The sequence below is a fragment of the Nycticebus coucang genome, chromosome 22, assembly GCF_027406575.1.
Source record: "Nycticebus coucang isolate mNycCou1 chromosome 22, mNycCou1.pri, whole genome shotgun sequence".
Lineage (NCBI taxonomy): Eukaryota > Metazoa > Chordata > Mammalia > Primates > Lorisidae > Nycticebus > Nycticebus coucang.
Window position 1 is genome coordinate 53,710,509 of NC_069801.1, and position 24,460 is coordinate 53,734,968.

General features: G+C 39.2%; 2 protein-coding genes across 3 annotated transcripts in view; one reads left to right on the forward strand and one right to left on the reverse strand.

Moving 5' to 3' along the window:
• Positions 1-10,195, forward strand: part of PRKAA2 (protein kinase AMP-activated catalytic subunit alpha 2) — an 86,467-nt gene extending 76,272 nt beyond the window's left edge. For both annotated transcript variants that reach the window (XM_053576287.1, XM_053576288.1), the window contains 2 exons: positions 864-990; positions 2,700-10,195. In XM_053576287.1, the coding sequence (XP_053432262.1) occupies positions 864-990; positions 2,700-2,938 (366 nt within the window). In that variant the 3' untranslated portion in view covers positions 2,939-10,195. The remainder of the gene's footprint in view (positions 1-863; positions 991-2,699) is intronic.
• Positions 10,196-13,757: 3,562 nt separating this feature from the next.
• The window catches only part of FYB2 (FYN binding protein 2), a 131,636-nt gene continuing 120,933 nt past the window's right edge, over positions 13,758-24,460 (reverse strand). The window contains exons 16-20 of the mRNA XM_053575563.1: positions 23,093-23,182; positions 20,085-20,166; positions 16,139-16,295; positions 15,995-16,028; positions 13,758-15,665 (exon numbers count right to left, since the gene is read on the reverse strand). Coding sequence (XP_053431538.1) covers positions 15,644-15,665; positions 15,995-16,028; positions 16,139-16,295; positions 20,085-20,166; positions 23,093-23,182 — 385 coding nt within the window. The 3' untranslated portion in view covers positions 13,758-15,643. The remainder of the gene's footprint in view (positions 15,666-15,994; positions 16,029-16,138; positions 16,296-20,084; positions 20,167-23,092; positions 23,183-24,460) is intronic.

The window sequence follows — 24,460 nt, forward strand, 5'->3', positions numbered from 1 at the left end:
TCTCACTTTTTTTTTTTTTTTTTGAGACAGTCTCACTTTGTTGCCCTTGGTAGAGTGCCATAGTGTCATAGCTCACAGCAGCCTTAAACTCTTGGGTTCAAGTGATCCTCTTGCCTCAGTTTTCCATTTTTAGTAGAGACTTAAGTCTCGCTTTGGCTCAGGCTGGTCTTGAACTCATGAGCTCAGGCAATCCACCCGCCTCGGCCTCCCTGAGTACTGGGGTTCCAGGTGTGAGCCACCGTGCCTGGCCCAGATGTCTCATTTTTGAAGCAGTTTTATTTAGTTTAAAAAAAAAAAAAAAGGTCAAAAATCTTTAAAAATCTGTACTGAAAAAAGTTTTGAAAATAATTTCATAGATGTTTTGAAAACTCAGATTCTTCTTTATCTGAGCTGTAGCTTTTTTTTTTTTTTCTTTCCTTTTTTCCACCTGGGTTTTGTGATATTTCTGTTCTGTTACTGATGTACACCGTTCACATGTTCACTCCCTTTCATTCCTTCTACTCCATATTTATCGGCCAAAGTATTCAAGCAAGGACGGGGCAGCCAACGCTATCACTGGCTTTTTCATTGAGGATGCGTATCTGGAATAAGGGCTACACTCTGTATAACCTCTAAGTTCACGTTACATTTTTTCTCAGTACCCCAAATTCATTCAAGTAGTTTTCCCTTTAAATTATAATTGCTGTACACAAACATTACTGCTAGTGGGGATTAAATAAATGCTAAAAGTAAACTACCTACTATATATATATTTAAATAATCACTCAGAAATTTCTTCCTATCAATTCTTTGTTTTTGACATTCTTCACAGTAAGAAGGGAGACATTTCATAGGTTGTTATTTTTGTTGGTTTCCCATTTTAGGTAGTGAATGCATACCATCTTCGCGTAAGAAGAAAAAATCCAGTGACTGGCAACTATGTGAAAATGAGCTTACAACTTTACCTAGTTGACAACAGGAGCTACCTTTTGGACTTTAAAAGTATTGATGGTAAGGAAGCTTAGCAGGCGTGAGCTCTGAGAAGAGAAAACTTCGCCTGGGTGGACCAGATGTTAAAATCTTCTTAAAGGCGCAGTGGGTGGGTCTTCTGTGCTGGTTGTTAAGTAATTTAGATTTAACCAGAATGTAGGTGAAATGGAAAGGATGAAATGCACATGGACCATCTCTTACCCAGCACCTTTTCTTTTCCTTTTTTTTAGAGACAGTGTCTCACTTTATCTCCCTCGGTAGAGTGCTGTGGCATCACAGCTCACAGCAACCTCCAGCTCCCAAGTAACTGGGACTACTGGTGCCCGCCACAATGCCCGGCTATTTTTTGTTGCAGTTTTGGCCGGGGCTGGGTTCGAACCCACCACCCCTGGCATATGGGGCCAGCGCCCTACCCGCTGAGCCACAGGTGCTGCCCTTACCCAGCACCTTTTCAAAAGAAGTGCTTCCTGGGCATAAAAAGTTATTTTAAGCGTCGGCTGTGGAGCAAAAGTAGGGAACAACAAGGAAGCAACTTTTGCCTAAAATAGCTTACTTGTTAGGTTTTTTGTAACATTTCTCCATTCACATTTTGTTGACTAGAATATAACATCTTAAGCTTTCTTCTTCATCAACTGCTCTTATCTTTGGTGTCCAGGGTGGTCAGAGAGGCCTTTACTGAGATTCTGGTTCAGGGGTCCTCAAACTGTGGCCCGCGGGCCACATGACGCAGTGTGATTGTATTTGTTCCTGTTTTGTTTTTTTACTTCAAAATAAGATATGTGCAGTGTGCATAGGAATTTGGTCATAGGTTTTCTTTTTAAACTATATCCAGCCCTCCAACGGTCCGAGGGACAGTGAACTGGCCCCCTGTTTAAAAAGTTTGAGGATGTCTGCTCTAATTGAATTGAGGCCCTCTGGAAATCTAGGCACCAGCGGAATCACAGAAAATAGTCACATCCGAGTACTTGGTGTGTGCAGAGAATGAAGCCTGGGTAAACCAAATATGATTATTCAGTTCAAAGGCCCCTGAGGGATAAAAACAGAATAAAACCAAGGGTAAGGTGCTAGAATGGGAACAAGAGTAGAACTCAGTTACAGTGGGGGAAATTGCTTTAAACAGAGCGTCTACATTTTATTCTGAAACTACCTGTCACCTGTAGGAATGTTTATATGGGTCCTAGACCGCCTTCATCAGAATTACCCTCTGTTCTTATTAAAATGCAGATTCCTGGGAACTACTCCAGACCTACCCAGTCAGAATCTCTGGAGACTGGTCCTGGGAACAGGAAATCTGCATTTTAACCAGATTTCTCTTGCATTGCCTCCTCCTAGCCAAGGCAATTCCATTGTGCACAGAAGGTTCAGAACCACTGCATGGTGGTAACTTTTGTTTTTGTCGTAATGACTTGTTTATTGATGTGTAGGAGAAAATAAGTTGCCAAAGATGTGCTTTCTTCACATGTAGGAATATGAGTTTGATTTCACCATTAACAACAAATACTCCACTGAGAAGGATTTAGGGGCCACGTTCTGACTCTGTAAGTGTGCGATTGATTAGTGATGTCTGCTGTGGTTGTGGGAGGGCCAGGTACTGCCCACACTGCTCCTAACACACCGAAACCTGGTGTTCATTGTTAAGTTGCCCTGGCTCAGATGCATTTACTTCATGTTAGGAAGGGCATGGGCAAGTCTGCATTCCAAGTAAATTGCTTTTCTTTGGCTCCTTTCAGACGAGGTAGTGGAGCAGAGGTCCGGTTCCTCAACCCCTCAGCGTTCTTGCTCTGCTGCTGGCTTACACAGACCAAGGTCCAGTTTCGATTCTGCAGCTACAGAGAGCCATTTGCTCTCGAGCTCTCTCACCGGCTCTCTGACTGGAAGCACCTCGTCATCAGCTTCATCTCGCCTGGGCAGTCACACCATGGATTTTTTTGAAATGTGTGCCAGTCTGATCACTACTTTAGCCCGTTGATGGTCTGTCCCTGGTTTCTGTCTTCCTCTTGCTGCCCTGTGAAAATGAGATATATTCTTTGAATTATTATCTTACATCTGGATGACGTGTCTGCAGTACTAACTGAGAGACGTGAATATTTCCAGGGGACACACAATGATGGTGAAATTACTGAGAACAAGAAAAATCTGGACATTTGCTTGTAGAAATCTGTGATTCTGTTGTGCCTATGATAAATGCACACAGGCAGTATTTTTAATAGGTGAACATCGGTGAAGATGGTTAGTTACAATTGTGAGTTCAAATGATTAACACACCTCACTGACAAACCATCTCAAAGGAAGGGTGGTTTGGCAACACCACCTTTCTTTACTGTTTCGGTAAATCCAGTTTATTCCCTAAATTTTTGTAGGCCTTAAGGTTTGTTTATGTCCCCAGTTTTCTTGAGCGGAAAGATTAAAAGTTAAAACAACCATGAATAAGATATTATGTAAATGTTGAAATCCCAAAATTCAGAAGCCAAGTTCTTCTAACAGTTCTTTACAAATACTACCTAGGGTTCAACGGAAGGGCTCTGGTCCTACAACAGTAACCACAGTTTCCAGGTTCCTTAAAAGAAAATGCTCATTCTGGATTTTATCTTGAGATTTCCTTGAATAATATATTTATCTTAAGAGCCTTCAAGGTTTGACTTAACTTTAGAATATCTGGAATTGCAGTAGTTTTTATAGACTCTTGCCACTTTAAAATTTACCTTGAAAGCCTACCTTTCTCAAATTCTTTTTGATTCTGTTTGTTTTTGCACTGCACCAAGAGTAAAATAGACAGTTAAGTGAAGCAAAGCAAGATGTCCACGGTCCCTTAACAGAGCTCCTCTCTCATCCTTGACCTTTATTTCCTCTATTAGGAGGTCAGATCCTGCTGTGTCTCATGGTGGCAGCTCTTCATTCCCCGCTGCCCCTTCCTGACCTTCTCTAGACTCCGTAAGGTTTATTACTCCATCCTCAGTGGCCGATGGACTTCGGTTTCTGGTTCCCTTTCTTGGTTGCTAGCCATTCAGTTTGAAAATACTGTTCTGGCCCTAAGGGCTTTTGTGTTCTTCCAAAGCTTGATAGGCTATGACCTTCACTGTTGAACCTGGTAGGGCAGGGAAGCCTTAAATATTTAAAAGGGTTCTCTCCTGAATAAATATATGTATCGTTTACGTATATATATATATATATATATATATACACACACACACACATATATACGTATATATATATATACGTTCACATACCAATGCTTTTAATTGAAAACCAAACAGATTTTTTGTTTTGCTTTGTGAAGGTTTTTTTTTAAGATTAAAAAACCCCACAAACTGTAGATAGCAGGGTAGATAGTCACTCATCGATGATACTGTTTTAGTAAAAGTATTTAATTTTTAAATCATGTGCAATTTATCTAATTGGTATTTATTCATTTGTTATGTTTATGCTGTAATTAATAATCTCATTCATCTGACTTACCCTAGGAAATATTAAGCTCTTGAAAGCAAAAAGTGACATTACCTTGACAGGTTTCTTTTGCCAAAAATAATGTAGTTTCTAACAAGAAGCAAATTAGAATGTTAGGCCGGGTTTCTTTATGTTTGTGACAGACAAGCGTGTCTATCCGTAAATAGTTTTTGAGTCAGGAGCATACATTGTGTCACATCATATTGTTTTGTAGACCTTTTTAAAAAATGGTGTTAAGTAACTTAAAGGTATTCTTAATATCAAAACGAAAGGAATCCTTGTTCACCAATTTTGGAAAAGGGTGGGCTTGCAGTTTGAGATGGTTTGAGGTTTAATCTTTGAAAGACTGCCATCTGCTGGCACCAAAGGGTAATACTTCTCCTGATCTTTGGACAGGGATGAGCAGTCCTGCAGTGTCCCTCTGATAACACGGAGTTTTGGCTTCTCCAAATGTGTACATACCTCTTTTGGGAAAAACAGGGACACCTATTAATATTTGCCTGATTGTGAATGGGATGATTTTATAAATAAGAAACTAATCAGATCCCTTATCCCTAGTGACAAAATCTGTAACAATTTTGTAAACAAATCTGTATCGCGGAAGTGGCAGAGAAATAGCGGAAACTAATCTAGTGGCATTTTAACTTCATTGGTCTAATCAATCAGATATTAGACACCTGTTCACATCAGTGGTACATGGATAATGATTGTGTTTTTTTTATTGTTATTAAATCGTAGCTGTGTACATGAATGGGATCGTGGGGCACCAGGCACTGGTTTTATATACAATTTGAAATATTTTCATCACACTGGTTAACATAGTCTCTGGCATTTTCGTAGTTACTGTGTTAAGACATTTATATTCTGCATTTAGTAAGTTTCACATGTACGTAAGATGCACCGCAGGTGTGGTCATGATCATGGTTTTTGAGTTGATTTATTTACTGTTTTCTCATTCTTGCCAGTGTTTGTAAACATCCACATTTGACAGCTGCCTGTTGGATTTTAGGAGAACCAACAATCACAGTACACACAGGTATTCTGTGAATTTTAGAGAGTAGGTAGTACATTGGTTTGTAGAAAAAAAGATACCAGGAGACTCAGTCTGGCATCATGCAGGGCTCAGGAACCTTCTGATTTCAAGATTGTTCTTTTTTAAGCACCAAGGGACACAAGAAAAGTTTCACTGGTTCTCTGTTCCACCCTTTATAATAAAAGTTGGTTGTAGGTTCCCCACATAGGATTGGGTACAGAACGGGAAGGAACCAGTTGCTAGTGCAGAGTTCCCACATTTCAGTCTGAACTGTAGTTGTGGTAGGTAGATCTGGCCAAGAACAGCTTCTTTCAGTTAATATTTTGGAGGAGATTGTCTGTTGTTAGGTTATAGACAAGGCCTCAGCTATATCATGGAAGTGGACTCCATATGGTTCTAGCATAGCATTTCCCCAAGTAGATCCTTTGATACACTCTACAGAACAAGAAAGAATCCGTGGAGTAAATTTGAATAATATTATATGTTATTCTCCCCTTCATGAGTTAATGGTGGATATGAGCATTAAAGACTGACACATCCTTCCTTGAAAAAAGAAAATCATTTCAACTTTAACCCTGCTTTGCCCAAATTACTTTGCCATTTTTAAACATCTGATGACAAGAAGCAAATTTGAAAATACTTCTGTATGAAAATTATGTCCCAGGTTACCATAATTAGGGTGGTTAAGAATAAAGTTAGAGTAACACTTCCTTTTTCCCTTATTTGTTGGGAGAGAATCTGGCCCCAAATCCGAATCATTTCATTTTAAAACCATTTCATTTTAACTTCCAGACATGGTTACCTTGAGTGAATGCTGGGTTAAACAGAATTTTTTATGTCTGCAATTTGTTTTATAGCACCTTGCTTTTCTTAATCAGGTTACAATATTGTTTGGGTGCAACCTTTATTCTTTTTGGTATTGAGTGACTGAACAACCTTAAATAATATGATTACTTGAAAAAAAAAAAAGATTAAGAGACTCATGACTCATACTTACGGCTCTGTGGGTGGTCAGTCTGTGTACAGATTCTTACTTTCAAAATGTGTAGCAAGTAAGCATTTACTTTTTTATAGGATACTGTATTTAGATCTAATCCCTGTTTGTGGGAACAGACACCTTCTTAAATTGATATGCAGGGAAGGAAGCAGGCAAACTGTTCACAAGTTGGGTTTTTGATTTCATCAACAAACCTTTTATGAGACAATTTTGTAATTTCAAGTGTTTATATTCCTTGATATTAGCCATCTATGAAGAGCATCCCAGGAGCCTAAGTTAATCAGAGATAACAGGTATTTCTTTGTCAGGGAATGCCTATATGTAGCAGACAGTTCTCCACTTTCTGCAAATAGGGTTTCCAGAACACTTATATAATTCTGTGCTAGCTTTTTCTTATTCCCTAGCCAGTTTGTACTCAGGGAATACAGATTGATTTTTAGAATAAAATGAGAGGTAATTTAGTAAATAATCAGTAACCATTAACATTACAGATTTTTTTTGACTGTTTGGATTTATCCATAGCATCTATTAATGTGAAGTATACTGAGTTAACACCTTCCATATATACAGTGTAAAAGCGTGGAACAGAACCTCCCGCAGACACCACGTAGTTAGTTGTCTATACACTGGTTAATGATTTCCTGTTAATTGTTGTAAAATCTCAATATCTAAATGCTAGACATATTCACAGTTTTGTCTGCTTTTGTTTGTTTTTAAAGACCCAAACCTTTTCAGTCTGGCATTTCTTTACTTGGTCCTCCTGTTTCCCTGTGGGTTTTTATTTTTTATTTTTATTTTTTACCCTGTGGGTTTTTAAATAGGGAATGTAATTTATTTTAATTTCAGATGAGGTATATGTGCAATCTGTTGATAAGTGACATCCTATATTAGGCCTCGTTTTTGTAACCCATAAAATGGGAGAGAGAGACTAAAAGCCCTCTGTGGTACCTTCGAGCTTTAAAGTTCTGCCTTTTCACATGATTTGTGTTAGTGTACACTTTTTATATATTTAGAGTTTTTATACTAGTATGAATGTTCTTTTTTGGTTTCGTGAGGCATTTCAAAGGCATATACTTGAATATTTTTCTAAATCCAATTACCAGAGGAATACAAATGGCAGAAATCATCCAGAAAACCAAACGCGGTAAAACGTTATATCCATTTGGCATAAAGCAGAACGCTACTAATTGGAAGTAATGGAAATGTTCTAGACGTCTTCAGAGTGACTTTTAGATCCAGAGACCCTCCCTATCTGTCAGCTTACACTAGCCTCGTGGGGTAACCAGGAAAAGTATTTTTACCGTGTTCCAGATGAGGAAAGCTCTTCGTAAGCTTTCACGCCATCTCAATATTCAGCTCTTTAGCGTACACCACCTTTCCTCTGGGGAGGAACAGTCTGAGTTAATGAAATGTGAGTAGCGAGTAATAAAAATAAACCGATATATTGCTTTCAAGTCTTAGAGTGACATAAAGTAGTCTTAACTAAATATTTCTTAGCTTAATTATTTGAACAGTTGATTGTACTAACTGGATGTAATTGTCTGAATTATTTATGATTAGCGTATTCATTTTCATAAGTATTTCAAGTTAATGAGGGTGCTTAAAAAATACTGAAGAAACTTTAGGGCATGATTCTAATAATGGGATTATTGAAGCACAATCTTTTTTTAAAAAAGGAAAACTAGACCCCATCCCTATCAAAATTATTATAGTTTTTGACAATTATCTGAATTAAGCCTATATAAGATTCCTATACAGATGGATAATTTTTCATTTTGTATGTATATTAGAGGATATGACACTATTTTCATAGAGTATATTTCTATTCACAGACTACCTAATAATTACTGGCTCGTGATCCCCCCCAAACCATTCAAAACTTTGAAATGTGACTTAGGTTTGGTGAGCTTTAAGAATTGCACAGACCTTACTTAGAAGAGTTTCTGGCGTCTGTATTTACTTTTCCCACATCTAATTATGATGCTTTTGACGCCACTGAACAAACAGTAGCCTAGAGAACAGTGCCCACAGTCTAGACTGGATTGGATTTTAATTAAATTTCTTCAGCCATAGCTTGACAAGCGTCGGGCTGGGTCTAGAAGCATCATCAGAGTGTGGGCCTGTATTAATGGCTGTGCTAACGTCTGTCCTCATATGGCAATGCCAGTTTTGCAGCCTTGACTGTGCATGTGACTTTTGGTAACTATAGTTTTTATCTAAAGCAATTTGGACTTTGAGGAGGTAGCTCATGATTATGTGGACAAGCAGGGTAGGTAAATTTCAATTAAATTTGAAGTGTAATTAAGGAGATCTTAGAGTGGAACGTTCTTTCCAGGAAAAAGAATTATTTATAAAATACCGTATTTATAAACTATGACGGCCTTATTTGTTTCTGCCTATTTTTAAGTTCCTTTGGCCAGCCTCCCAGTACCATTGTCCGAAGTTCTTTGCTGGATGCATCTTTCTATTTCAACCTGTTTCAGTTGTTAAGTCACCTTGGTAAACGTTCAGCTGCCTTATATGCTTTTAAAATGAATGCTGTGAGTAGCAATCCTTACATTTAACCCTTTAAAAACTCTGTAAAGGAAAGCTGAAATGAGAGGGAAGAACAGAATTTAACCTAGAACCTGAACAGCAGCAGCAAGTCGTATGACCTCATTTAATTTTCTCATGTACACAATGTAGATAATATCCTACCTCACAGATGTGTGTGAGAAACTGTTGGAAGGCCCTGGCTGAAAAACAGGGTTTATATCCCCATGTTTCACGTAAACTCCTTCATTTTTTTAATTGGTGATGATCTTTGATAATACTGATAGGAACGAGTATCTTGATTTTTACGTAAGGTTTATGTGCTAAGAACCCAGTAGTTAAAATGTTTAAGACCTCAGTTTCGTAAGTTATGGTGTTCTTGTTTTAAGCAACATTTTAAATTTCTTGAAAATAATAAATATTCAAATATCAAGCTATATTCAGAACCTCTTAAAATGTTGGCTGAAGCTGCCTTAATGTACCAAAATGCTTCTTTCTCTCTAGACTATTCACAGATGTCTATGATTGTACAACAGTGTTTTGAATGTTTAATGTAAAGTTGTGTTAGAACTGTGAGCTCTTAGAATCTTGGTACTGTTTGAGGAAAAATGGTTGTGTTCTTTATCATGTATGCTTAACTAATATATTGTGGACTTCCTGTGCAACAAGTAAAACTGAACGCTGACAGCTGTTGGGATATGTTCACGACGGTCGTAAGATATAATGTAGGATCCATCAGATTGGAATTACTCAGTTTTTTCAAGACTGTCCCATTTTCATTCTTAGCCCATCTTTGAAAAAGAAAAAAAACTCTTAAGATTGATACGTTAGCCCATTGGAGCATTTTATTAGATGTCTATTTAAAAATTTTTAAACTTGAAATTGGGACCATTTTTTATAATTGGTTTCAGTTAAAAAAAACAAAAACAAAAAAGGACTTCCAGGACTTAACCGCAGATTTAAATTTCAGTTTTGTTTGTTATGTATTTTTTATGAGCGCTCCATGAGCAGTAGGAAGGGTCCGTCTCAGCAGCCGTGTGGAGCTGATGTCTTCTTGGGTCACGCGGCATTTCTGATTACAGGTTCTCCCTGATCATCCCGATCCATGTGTGCACTGTATGAAACTCAAAGGCAACACACACAGGCGAGAAGAGCAGTCTGATTGCTTGTAAGCATTTTCCACAGAATCACATTAAAGTCTCTGGTTAATTTGAAAACCATTCCTTGTCTCTGTTCAGTCCTTAAGCTGAAATTCTGCTGTCAACCAGCAGTTGCAGAGAAAGTTGTTATAGGAAAACATGGGAACTCACTGGACGTTTCACGTCATCTTTTGTTCATTTTTGTTTTCCCTTTCTTGTACATTACAGCTTTTCACTTTAGTCACTGTATTCATTTTCTGTTGTTGCTGTAACAAATTACTATGAACTTAACGGGAATTCAAGATCTCACCTTTCTGTGCGTCAGAAATCCAGTCGGCTTAGATGGTTTCTCTGCTTCAAGTCACTCAGGCTGAAAACTAAAGCCTGGATGGGGCTGAGCTCTGAGGGAGATTACGCTTCCAGGCTTGCTCAAATTGTTGGCAGAACTTAATTCCATGCTGCTGTAGGTCTGAGGTCCCTGTTTCCTTCCTAGTTATTGCCAGGGATGGTTTCCTCTGGAAGCATCCCCTGACCCACGGCGCTCTGCCGCTTCACAGCCAGCAACCAGAGCTCATGCTTCTGATCCCCCTCTCTTCCGCCGCACCCATCTGACTGGTTGGCTGAGTCACAGCTTCCCTCTTCCAATTTTAAGGGCCTGTGCGAGTAAGTTGGGCCCACTTGGATGATGTACTTTTGGGTAAGTATTGTACTGTAGCCCTCATTAAAAAGAAAGAAAAATGTACATATAAAATGTCAGGATACGTAAGTGAAAATTTCTATTTTCTTTCTCTAAACTTTGAAGCATGAATTTGTTTTTATCACTGAAAATGCTTTCCCTTTATTTCCTAAATGCCACAAGTAGTAGATGCTTATTGAGGGAGATTTGAAATGGGCAGGACGTTTGAAGAAGCTGAGAAACATACCCTGGTATCCCGACGCAGCCACTTCTTACGGTTTGTTGTAATGTGTTCATGTTTTTCTCTTCATTTCTAGTATACCCCCCCTAGAATATACTTTATAAAAGTTCTGAAGATTTGCAGGAAAGGATGATCGCACAGGATGCTGTGTCGTCATGGAAGACCACGGGTATCACAGACATACTCGGGAGGGGAGGAGAAGGTTTTATTGTACATGTTAAGATTATTGGGGGCCTGGCTTGCCGCCCATACATAGCACAGTGGTTACGGCACTGTCCACATGCACTGAGCTGGTGGGTTCAAACCCGACCCAGGCCAGCTAGCCAACAATGACAACTGCAACAACAACAAAAAATAGCTGAGTGTTGTGTCAGGTGCCTGTGGTCGCAGCTACTTGGGAGGCTGAGGCAAGAGAATCGCTTAAGCCCAAGAGTTTGAGGTTGCTGTGAGCTGTGACGCCACGGCACTCTACTGAGGGTGACATATTGAGACTCTGTCTCCAAAAGAAAAAAAGAAAGAAAGATTGTTGGGGGCCAGACCTACATTCTTTTTAATGAAGGCTCATTTCTTTCTTTCTTTCTTTTTTTTTTTTGAGACAGAGCTTCAAGCTGTCACCCTGAGTAGAGTGCTGTAGCATCACAGCTCACAGCAACCTTCAACTCCTGGGCTCAAGCAATTCTTCTGCCTCTGCCTCCCAAGTAGCTGGGACTACAGGCACCTGCCACAACGCCTGGCTATTTTTTGGTTGTAGCCATCATTGTTTGGTGGGCCCGGGCTGGATTTGAACCTGCCAGCTCAGGTGTATGTGGCTGGCACCTTAGCAGCTTGAGCCACAGGCGCCAAGCCAGGGCTCATTTCTTTTTAATGAGGGCTACAGTAATAAATGAATTTATGAGTGGGCCAGTGTTAGCCTTTGCTTGGATTAAGTACCTTTGTATGGTGCCTTTTGTCTGACAGGCTGGTGTTATCTTTGCTATCTTTTTATATAAAATTAAAAATAGATAGAAACTCAGCCTTTCCTTGGATCCTTTATGCTAATGTTTCTAAGAGACATCACATCTGCTGGGAACATCACTGAAGACTTAGTTACAGTGTTTCCACTTAAAAACCTTGCAGATTTAGTTTGAACACTTTATGGAGGAAAATGTGGCTGAATTTAGTGAAATAGAATATAACCACATTAAATATGGCTTGAATACATTAAAAAGTAATTACTATTAATCAATGTGATATAGCTTTTAAATAAAAGTAATTAGGTACTAGTTTATATTATATTACACCAAATAGTTTGACTGAGGGCCTGCAGGCCACATGCTGATCTTTTCAGGACATCAGCATGTGTTATATCATGAAAAGTATGCAGGGAATTTTTTTTTTTTTGCTAATCAGCTTTTGTTAGTGTTTGCATACTTAACATGGGTCCCAAGACAGCTCTTTATTTGTCCAGTGTGTGGCAGAGAAAAAAAAAAAAGGTTGGCTCCCCCTGGTACTTTTAAAATATATTTAATAGGTTTTAACACTAAACATTTTTGTGTGTCTGTGTAAGATAAATTTGTCATCTCGTAGCTAGTCTTTCAAATCTTAAGATCTGCATTTTTTAAATATTTTTAATGTGAATTTATTTATTTTTTGCTCCTTGGTTTGTTCTTGTTAACAGTGTCTCCCTCTTTTGCCAGGACTGTGTGCAGTGCTATCGTCAGAGCTCATTGCAACCTTAGAGGCCCAGGCTCAAGCCATCCTTCCGCCTCAGCCTCTGGAATAGCTGGGACTACAGGTGTGTGCCGTCACGTCCACCTCATATTTCTGGTTTTTTGTAGAGACAAGGTCTGGCTGTGTTGCTCAGGCTAGTCTTAGAACTCCTGGCTTCAGGCAGTCCTCCCAAAGTGGAAGGATTCCAGGGATACGCTCCTGTGCCCAGCCAAGAATGTATTTTGGTTTTCAGCACCTTCCAACTTCGGAAAAGGCCAGGTACAAAAATAATGCCACTTATACCGTATCATATATTCAGGATCTTAAACACTTGCATGGCAGCAATCCCGTGAAGTAGACAAGATGAATGTTACTGGCCCTGTTTTACTACAGAGGAAATTAAGTAGCAAAGTGCTGAGTTAGAACAAGCAGTCCTATGACGACGTGGGAAAACACGGACAGCCCTGCAAAGCGCTGAGTTAGAACAAGCAGTCCTATGATGAGGTAGGAAAACACGGACAGCCCTGTCTCAGTCCAGACTTAGCCCTAGTGCCACCTGTTTAAAATGGCTGGGAGCAGCGGCAGGAGTGACACGGCTTACGGTTCAGCGTTATATGGGACAGATTACTGCGTGGAAGGTTGCTGTTCGACATCAACATAGATAGTCTGACTCACCTCCTGGTCCACAGGTCTTACGCAGCCACGTCTTCTCCAAGGCCTGGTGTAACAGCCTTTGTCCTGGAGAGCAGGAGAGGCTGCAGTTCCCTTATTGGCTCTCTCTAGGGGATAAGGTTAGTTCAGAGTGTCCAAGCAGAATTATATTCCCTATCTACAGTACCTGACTTAATCTCATTTCCCAAAAAAGAAGCCTCAGAACCATCTCCTACTCCTCCATCAGGTCTGATGGGACGTCTGTGATACGTGTATGCACAGCAGATCCTCCTACTTGACCCCCCACTGCCTCGACACCTCCGTAGGTTGACCTAATTTTCGCGGGGCAGACGTGGCCCCCCAGGTGCGTATCAGTCCAGTGGGCCGAGTTCCCTTCCTTGTGTTGTCTGTCTTCATGTGTTGACCCCCTGGAGCAGTCAAATTACAGAGGGTCTGCTGTGTTTCTGTTGCTGCCGTCTTAAGGCCTAATGCCCCTTTGCCTAGAGTATTATAAAAGCAATTAGCCTCTCCTCTGTTACCCATCTTGCTGTGATTGTTTTTCCCCCCTAAGTAGCTGGCGCTTCCTTCCTGCTTAACCCTTGACCGGCTCCTACCCTCAGGAGAAAGACAAGGGAACTGTGTTGTACTGTAGCCCCAACTTCACTCCTATCCAAATGGCTCTTGCACTTCCCACCAGGCATACTGCCCTCCATTGACTTAGGATTTCTTCATAGCCCATCTCTGTGCCCGTCTAACAAACATATTTAAAGACCAAGCTGCAGTGTCACTTTCTCTGTCAAACCTGTCTTAACCCTCTCACCATTCCATTCACACCTGGTTTAATTACACAGTCATCGCTTTACCTCTTTCCTTCTCTAAACGCTGAACTCTAACGAATACTTTTGATGTCTGTCTTTTAGAATAAGCTGGGCCTTTATTAATAAGTGCCATTTGGAACGTGAAAAAGAAGGTAAAAGAATTTAGAAGCTTCAAAAATAGTCTCAAAGTATAAAGGATGAGGCCACGGAAACAAATTCTATCACATTCTTGAAAGCTAGAATTGCCAGGCTTAAAGAACTGAGGGACATTCTTTAGTTTGCAATGCTGAAAAAGCCAGTTAAGGAATTTTAACAGTTTAATGTCAATATACCATTTATTTATTAGACATGCAGTGCGTACCATTTTAAAAATCATATTTTTGTTTCTGTTTTGATAAATTAATTGCTTCGCAAAAATCTTTCTTAAAGATAACATTCCAAGAAAGCATATTAAAGTATTCACATTTTAAAGATTGTTAGTTTCAAACCCCCAAACATAACTAGAACCAAGGAAGCTTGCTGAGTTACTTCAGCGTCAACGCCAGTGAGTGACGCCTGTGGGTGCGCTGCCGCTGAGTCCAGAAAGTGCTCCGTCGCCTGCTCCCGTCGGTGGGAAACGGACCCTTCAACAGGTCACACGGAAATGACGCCTATAATCGATGGTATAGCTCAGCTTCAAAATTTTTATTTACTTTCATTTATATGAAAAGGACATATGAAAGTACCTATGAATGTGTTTGAATAGGTATTTGGACATAGACAAAATAGTAATTTTCCTTATTTTGGGCAACAGGATTTTTTTGAAAACGATAAAGCATATTTGTATATTTAACACAAAATAAGCAATGAAGGTGCAGTTAGGAATAAATTAGTTTTCAGCAAACTATTTACAAAAGAAACTAATGTTGAACAGAGCACATGGATTTTATTTTTGTGATAAAACAAAAGGATACTTTACCTTGATTTTTTTTTTTTTTTTTTTTAGGGCTTAAGCCATAATTATTTTAAGACTGTACCTTAAAGATCTTGGTTACACTGTTTATTGTTCAGAATTAAATTAACCAAATTCCAATGCACTTCTAGAAATTATAAACGCTCGCGTGCTAATATTAGAAGCAAACTGCCCATCTGCTCAAGTGACCGGGCGCCGGAAGGCGCGATTTCTAACTTTGGAGATGGCTCGTTAAGCAAGTGCTCGAAGGCTGCCACACTCGGTCTCACACTCGCTCCAGCTGAAATGGACACTGAAAGATGGACGCTGAGACACAAGGGTTAGGGATAACACCACCATCTAAATGCTGGGAATTTGTTTTCATTTCTCCCTCCTAAGTTCTGAATGGACGTTACCCCAGATTCCACCGTCTCGTTTTGACGTATAAACGGACACTGATGTGAGGCAGGACTAAGGTTTTAGGACGAGTTCTCACGTGCGCAGCCCATACCATTTGATCTTCCTAAGGTGACCAACTTTGATGCCTGAGAAAAAAGAAAAACAGACAAACAGTTTGAAATATAGGGCAATGGAACAGCAAGGAGGAGACTCCTAGGAAATTTCTTACCTTGTTTCATATTTTTAGGTTCCTTTAAAAAATCTATAATGCTCTGTGGAGAATTTCGATGATATACTCAGGAGACACAATAGCGTGCCTCTTTCAGCGTAATCCTTATGGAATGGGGCACTGCATATCTGATTTTTAAAACTTTTCCTGAATTTCCATAAATTCAGTAGTCTTCCCTTGAGACTAATGTACACAACAGGGCATTGAATATTTACAACTCACGGTTAGAAGTATAAAACTACTTACTTGAAATGTAGATGTTCAATGAGCACATGTCCATCTATAGAAACAAAAATAACTGTCACTAATTTGAAAGTTACAGAGGAAATGCTTTCAGGTTTGTTTACAACACCGACCGGAGTGTTATGGGCAGTAAACCAGTGAACTTACATTTGCCTTTGGAGTTCCGGCATATCACTAGGTTTTGTTCAGTGGTATCGATAACTTCCAGTTCTTCTCCAGGGATTATTGGCAAATCGAATATGCCATTTCTTGAGTTTTTGGAGCACACCACTGCTGTGTTGATGACGATAATCTCTTTGTCATACTGAAATGAGAAGTGACCCATGAGACCATTCTTTCATTGTTGTTACTCTTTTTTTCATTATAGCAAAATGAATGGAGGCTATCCTACAGTAACTTCAAAATAAACTCAAGATACTAGAGTTGACTAAATTACACAAGGGAATAAAAAATAATGGGAAGGTATACAGTGGAAAGCAAGCCATTTAAGAAAATAAGAGCAAATGCTGCAATCTGACATTTGTTTACTGTGATTATACACACACACACACACACACACACACACACACATATATATATATTTTTTTTTGGAATTTTTGGCCGGGGCAGGGTTTGAACCTGCCACCTCTAGTATGTGGGGCCGGCGCCCAACTCCTTTGAGCCACAGGTGCCGCCCTGCTATGATTATATTTCCATGTGTTCACAACCATTATCTAATTATACTAGACTGAGTCTTGGTAAGACAAGAAAGCTGTAACGTGGGTATGAATTTGGTACTGTGGATTTAGTACTATGAATTATGTTTACTGTTCTGGTCATAAAGTTACCTCCAAACCCGGAAAAGGAGAAGTTAAAAAAAAAACAAAACTAAAAACAAACCTTCTTTGTGTCTGTAGTGCCTTAGGGTTTATACTATGTGATATTCTTACATACCTGTCATTTCTGGGTACCACTGTCTTTCCACGCTTCCTCTCTGGGTGAGCTTATACATATGTTTTTAGGTTTAGCCATAGCACATGTATTATATGGGGGCAATTACTATCATCCTTTTGTGGTAATAAGCAGGCATTTTTGAAAAATCTGATGAGAAATTTAATTTTTGACCTCCAAAATTTTTTCTGATCCAGCTCTGATAAGCTAGCTGGACTATATATCTATAGATACATTTATTGAACTCTGTTGACTAAAAAAACCCACCGGAATATGTGGCTTAGAGACGTCCACTTCACTACATTAGGATGCCCAACTATCTCCCTTTGCCCAGGACACTCTCAGTTGATTAGTATTGTCTCTATTTACAAACATTGTTGTAATTAAGAGTGCCTTTTTCTCCTCTCAGGTGTGTCTTTTATTGGGTGGTAAATTACAAGATCACCCGCCTATACCAAAATAGATTTTTCTCTTGCCTCACCGTGGAATAGCTTCCTAACTGGTCAGCGTACTCTTTCCAGGCCATTGCTCACTGTGAATCCAGAATGATTTCTTAAATCACAAAGTTCCAAAAACTCTGCATTGCGTTCAGGACACGGCCTACATTTCGTAGCTTGACATTTAGGTCCGTTGCATACATTTCCTCCCCACTCCCGACCCTAAATCTCTGTCCCCTTTATTGAAGCTATGTCAAGCTACATGGTCATCTTTGAATACGCCAGGTACCTTTTACATTTCCCTGGCTTTGCTCACACTGTTTTCTCTACTTGAAATAGTCTTCTTTTTCTTTTTTTTTTTTTTTTGTAGAGACAGAGTCTCACTTTACCGCCCTCGGTAGAGTGCCATGATGTCACAGGACTCACAGCAACCTCCAGCTCTTAGGCTTCCGCGATTCTCTTGCCTCAGCCTCCCGAGCAGCTGGGACTACAGGCGCCCATCACAACACCCGGCTATTTTTCGGTTGCAGTTCAGCCGGGGCTGGGTTTGAACCCGCCACCCTCAGCATATGGGGCCGGCACCTTACTGACTGAGCCACAGGCGCCACCCTCCGTATATGGGGCCCGTGCCTTACTCACTGAGCCACAGGCGCCACCCTAGTCTTCTTTTTCTTAACCACTTTACATGAAGACTTTCATCATGGCCATGTGTAATTTAATGTTGTAATTGAACTTTGTGTATACTCCGGTTTTAACATTTACTAAACTTCTTGTCTGATTAAATGAATGATACCGTCTTCCATTTTCATCTTTTTCTCCTCAGTGCCTCTCATAAATGAGATAACCAATATTTTTTTATTTGAGCCAGAGAAAAATTATTGAAATGCCATCGTTTTTCTAAGTATGAAGGAAAGCCCTGACAGGTGATAAGAAGCGTGGAATCGTGCACATAGAACAGCACAGTTGAGGTCGATAATTTTATGTCACATTTTCTAGATACACTGACCCCAGTTAGCTTTGGTCTAAGCAGCAACCATCAGTGATTACGAGGGATTTATGTATATTTCTATTTAGTTTATTTCAAAAGTATTTTATGGATGCTCACAAAGCGTTCTACTCTGTACATGGTTCTGAAGATAGATAAATAAGGTAACCCTTGCCATCAAGGGTTACCTTGAATAGCTCATAGTTTAATGTGATGCACATGTTAATTGCAATAATGCGTTTAGTGATGAGCTAGAGGTTGTTCATGTATATAGGTAAATAAGAGTTGTTTTTTTTTTTAGGGACAGAGTCTCACTTTCTTGCCCTCAGTAGAGTGCTGTGCTGTCACAGCTCACAGCCACCTCCAGCTCTTAGGCTTAGGTGATTCTCTTGCCTCAGCCTCCTAAGTAGCTGGGACTATAGGTGCCCGCTACAATACCTGGCTATTTTTTTGTTGCAGTTTGACCAGGGCCGAGTTCAAACCCACCACCCTTGGTATATGGGGCTGGCGCTGAGCCACAGGTGCCGCCCAATTTTTTTTTTTTTTTTTTTTAATCAGGAGGTTTGGGTAAGTCTTCCTAGAGAAGGAGGTACCTTGAATGAAGCTTGTTAAGTGAACAAGAGCTGGTCAGATGGAGAAAAGTAGCAGGGGTAGACCAGATAGTTGGAATAGACCAAGTAATTGCCTAGAGGAATGAAATACCAAGGCTGGGTTAGAGGTGGGGGTCCACTCCAGAAATAGAACAGTAAACAATTTGTTTCCAAAGCATGAAGTCCAAGACACAGAATGTCAGAAGATACAATCAGAAAGATAAGCAAGAGTCCTAACACAAAGAGCTTTATGTGCCATGGCAAGAAGTCCGGACTTTAACCATTTGGCAATGGGGGATTTGTGAAGATGTTGGAGAATAGTAACTTCGATTTTATGATCAGGATAAATGCGTTGTTCCTCTCAACTGTGTGTCTAGCATGGTGATTGTCAACAAAAAATTTTAAAGATCATTAATTATTTTCAAAAGAAGTTCAAAGCATAGTAAGTATATTCCTTTTTCACCCTTTGTTTTTTGATTAGCATAATTTAAGTGTGCTATGGAAGTTTAACCATAGGTTTAAGTGTGCTGTGAGATAACAAAGAAGGTTGGAAACAATGGTCTAGCACATGGAAGGTATTCCATATATTTTTTAAATTAATAAATCCTTGCTTTGACAACATATGAAATCAGGGAGGATTGTTCAAACTTAGAATAATGGAGAAATGGCCCATGGGGTCTTTTTAACAGAATAAAAAGTCAAAGAGCTTCTGATGCTGCTGCTTTATTCATTCAGTTACTATTTGTTTATCCATCAGTCATTCAGCAAACACTGGAACACTGTGTGTCTGGTGTTACATGTAGAGTCCTGGGGAGCAAATGTGAATGAGACAGGTTTCCTCTTTCCAGAAGAACTCGAGTTAGCATAGGGTGCACATACACACACACACAAAATAATACAGCTGGTCAGTGTGTAATCGGTGTATAAAGTGTGCTGAGGAATTAGCTTTACGTGGAGGAGCAGAGAAGAGTGGACCCTTGAACGGCTGTACAAAGATACGACAGCTACGTAAACGCATCAGGAAAAAATCCAAGTGCCAGTTTTTTAGTCAAAGATCATGTCTTTATCTCAGAGAGGCAGTGGTGTAGCACATTTTCAGAATCTTTAAAAAGCCCAATATTGCTAATTTTTACCTTCAGAAGAGAATATACCTTAAATCTTTCTCTGAAAAGTTTTTCTTCTCTCTGCAGTCTGTGCTTTTCTAAGTTTTGCTTCTTGGTTTTGAAGAAAATTCTAGAAGATAAAACAGGCAAGAAATATGCAGGTAAAATGTAAGACTGAAGTTTCCAAACAGAGTCATTTCATTACAGGATAAATTCAGGTATAAACTTTTTTTTTGCAGTTTTTGGCCAGGGCTGGGTTTAAACCCGCCACCTGTGGCATATGGGGCCGGCACCCTACTCCTTTGAGCCACAGGCGCTGCCCTCAGGTATAAAGATAATTTAATTTTTTTTTGCATATAATTTTATAGAGAATTATATCTAAAGTCATGTATCGATGTGTGTATATAATATGTTCACACAAACACACGTGTATCTCCACTAGAGCAGATTGTCAGAACAACTGAAAAGGGTAAGTTATATAAATTGCTTTCCTTCACAATTAAAAAATGTTTCTGATAGTAAGATAATAACTTGGAATAAAATAGAATTGGTTAAACAACTTAAGGTAAACAAGAAACTTCTCTGAATTAGGCTTAGAAGCATAATTAACTTGTTTTTTAAAAAGGGAACTCAAGAAAAAAAAAATCTATAAATCTTACCAGCTGTAGACCATTTAATGGAAACTACTAAGAATCTATAAGGGGCTGACATTTTGTGGTTTTCCACGTTTTAAAACCTAACTGGGGAATCACAGATCTACCTGGCATCATCAATGCACCATCTTGTTTGCGCCATGATTGGAGAAATGGATAGAGTTAAACAAACCAAGATGCCACAAAACATGCGCAAGAATTTCAGCACGTGAAAGCAAATAACCGTTAAAGCAGAATCTAATTACACTCTTATCCTCCTGCTCTTCATATGGGGTTTGGTTCTGTCTTAGCAGTTTAATGTTTACAGAAGGAAAAATGTCAACCAAGCTCTGGCTTCTTTTAAAGTGTCTCCTACATCATCTGTTTTGTTCTTGAGACAATTACAGCCACTGCCTTGTTCAGACTCACCACACGGCTTCTTGCCTGAAACACCACCTCTCTCTTGCCTGGTCCTTGAATCCATCTGTACCTCTGCCTCCAGAGTGATTTTTTTAAAATTTAACTGACCGTGTCACACTCTTGCTTGTCTCTTTTGCCTACAGGATAACGTCTAAATTCATCATCATTTAACAGTTACCCCCCGGGCAGTGCCTGTGGCTCAAAGGAGTAGGGCGCTGGCCCCATATACCGGAGGTGGTGGGTTCAAACCCAGCCCTGGCCAAAAACTGTACAAAAAAAAAAAAACAAAAACAAAACCAGTTACCCCCAGTCCACCTTTGCAGCTGTATCAGCTCCCCTTTTCTACCCTTACGTGTTTATGTGGGTCATCTTAGAAAGTGGGCTGTCTCATGCCTTTTTACCAGAGATATCCTTCCTCATTGTCATCTTGGACTAATGGAGGCGTAATAAAAGGGTTCGACTAATGTAGAAAGCATTTCTTACTGGTAGAATAAGGTAAGCTAGAAACCATCTCCAAGGATCAAGGTGTGCATAGAAATTGCCACATCAATCTGTAGTAGTGATTTTCAACTGGTGTACCACAGCACACTTGTCTGCCCTGAGAGGATCTTAAGTGTGCCGTGAACATTTTTAAAGATCATTAATTATTTTTGAAAGAAGTTCAAGGCACCATAAATAATATACTGTTTTTTCTTACTCTTTTTTTGATCAACATAAATGTGCTGTGAAAGTAACTACAGGTTCAAGTGTGCCGAGAGGTTGAAAAACACAGATCTACCCCGTTTTCCTGAAAATAAGACATCCTCCAAAAATAAGACCTACTTACAGGAAAGATAAGATGTCCCCTGAAAATAAGACCTAGTGCATCTTTGGGAGCACACCTTAAAATGAGACACTGTCTTATTTTCGGGGAAACGAGGTATAGGAATAATGATAACATTGTGATTATATGTTCAAACTTTTTCAGTTGAGAATAAAAGTATACGACTTGTTATGAAAAATAAAAAGCACTACAAAATCATTCCCTAAAAAGACTTAACTTGTCATCAACATACTAAAAAGCTTTCTGGGGAGAGAGGTCAAAAATTTTACTGATATTTCCCCTCTTGAAATTCCGTTTTGTTATGCTATATAAACATTTGTAAAGTGGGGCGTTTACGGTAGGAAGTTGCTTTTATAGTCTGTGAATACATCTTTCCAACGTGGGAAAAATAAATTACATCAAGTCTAAAAGCAAAGAAAATAATCTTAAGGGAAGGGCCACCCTTGCCATCCTCTGAGTTTGGATTTGGTACAGACTGATGTCTGGTTTCTTTGGGGATAATCCCGTAGGACTTTTCTAAAAGGATTTCCCAGAGAAGACAGACTACACAGGTTCACATCTCAGTGGCTACTTAGACAAGGTTTTCTCGAAGACATCTGTTAATATAAAGTACCTCCGATCCTGCCCTGTCCTAGCAATTGAGAAGACTGGAGCATAGAGACCATATGAATCAGTAAAAAAAATCACCTCCCTCAACAGCCAGCTGGGAACTTGAATCACATGAGTAAATAAAGAACATGTGTTTGTAAGAACCTAATAATAACTGTAGTCCTAACTAGAATTATATTGTATTTTAGGGAAGTTGGTATATGACATCTGTCTCTTTTCTCGAAGTTTTTAATGCATTAAGTTCTTAGGGCGTATTTAAGTTCTGTCATGTAGGGGAAAGTTCTTACAGCCTGAAGAAAACTGGAGGTTTTTCATTGTTGGATAAGGGCTGAGTTGAAATCTTCCCTCACTTCTTATCCCCAAAAAGTAGGGTGATGATTAATGCAAACATGTATGGTACTTAACATTTTCGTATTCTTTGTCTCTTTTAATCCTTTCAGCTGTGTTGCTTTTCTCATTTTTGTGGATGAAGAACGGAGAATCCTATTCAACGACTTGTGTAAAGCACACAGCTAGGAAGAGGTCTAAATCGCAGCCGTTAAGCTATAGTGTACATGCATCTGCGCTCCTACCTTCCTGAGTCTTCGGCATCTTTTTCTCGCTCTCTTTTTTCTTTTGGTATCAAAAACTTGGGCTTCCAGGTTTTCAGTTTATCTTCATTTCTAAGGAGAAAAGTAGTTTGAGCAAGTAAATTGAGACTGAATTGTTAAGCATTGACAGGACCATCAACAAAATTAAAAACTTACCTAGGGATATATTCTGATAGTCTGTGGCAAGGGCATGTGATCTCTGTGACAACTATTCAACCCCACTGCTGCAACTTTATTTACAAAAACAAGCGGCAAGCCTTATTTCGCCCACAGGCTGTAATTTGCTGACCTCAATCTGTGATAATCCAAATTTGAAACCAAAAGCAAGAGATTGTCCTGTTTTATAATCACACTTTGTCTCCTTTGTGAACCTCAATTTCTTTGCCTCTAAAATGTGAATGATGATACTAAATTTCACTGTGAGTCAAAACCAAGCTGACTAGTGTTTAGCAGGAGTAGTGGGTCTGGCAGCAGAGGGTATAGGGAAGGGGGAGGATGTTTATTACAGAAAGAAGTAGTACTTTTTGATCACTGATGTGTTAGGGCTTATGCTAGGTATTTTACGTATGTTAATTCATTTTTCACAAGTACTATAACATTTTTTTAAAGTAATCATTCGTAGTTTTACAAAGTAGTTAATGGGTGATCAGAGAGAAGGAAATGAATGATTAAACTGGTACGACCACTTGGGAAAACAAGTTGTCATTTTCTTACGAATTTGTACTCCCTATGTAATTTGTATTTCTCTCCCCTTCTATGTCCTAGAAGACATCTCTAGCATGTTCACAGGTGACATGAGTGTCAGTCACAGTATTGTCTATAAGTTCAAAGCATTAGGAACTACCCCAATTCTTGGTAACAAGAGAATGGGTAAATGAATTGTGATATATACATATGATGGAATATTATAGAAGAGTAAAAATTAATGAATTACAATGGAGAAAGATTTTATTTGAGGAATCAAAAGAAATCGCAGCATTCTGTATACAAAGTACCGTTTTTATAATGCTCAAATCCTAAATGAAATGATATTTTTATCATCTGTGTCTGAAAACACCATTTTTGCTTTAAACAAGGAAATGAAAAATACAAAATTTAGGAGAATGCTCAATTCACAGTCACAAAGATGAAGAAACAACTTAAGTGCCCATCAACTCACGGATAGATAATAAACTATGGTATATGCATACTATGAAATACTATTCACCCATAAATAAAGATGGAGACTTTACACCTTTTGTATTTGCCTGGAAGTATTTGAAGAGCATCCTAAGTATTACAAGAATGGAAGAGATTATACTCAATATGAAATTAGTACGTGAACAACGGCATGCCCACAGGAGAGAAAAG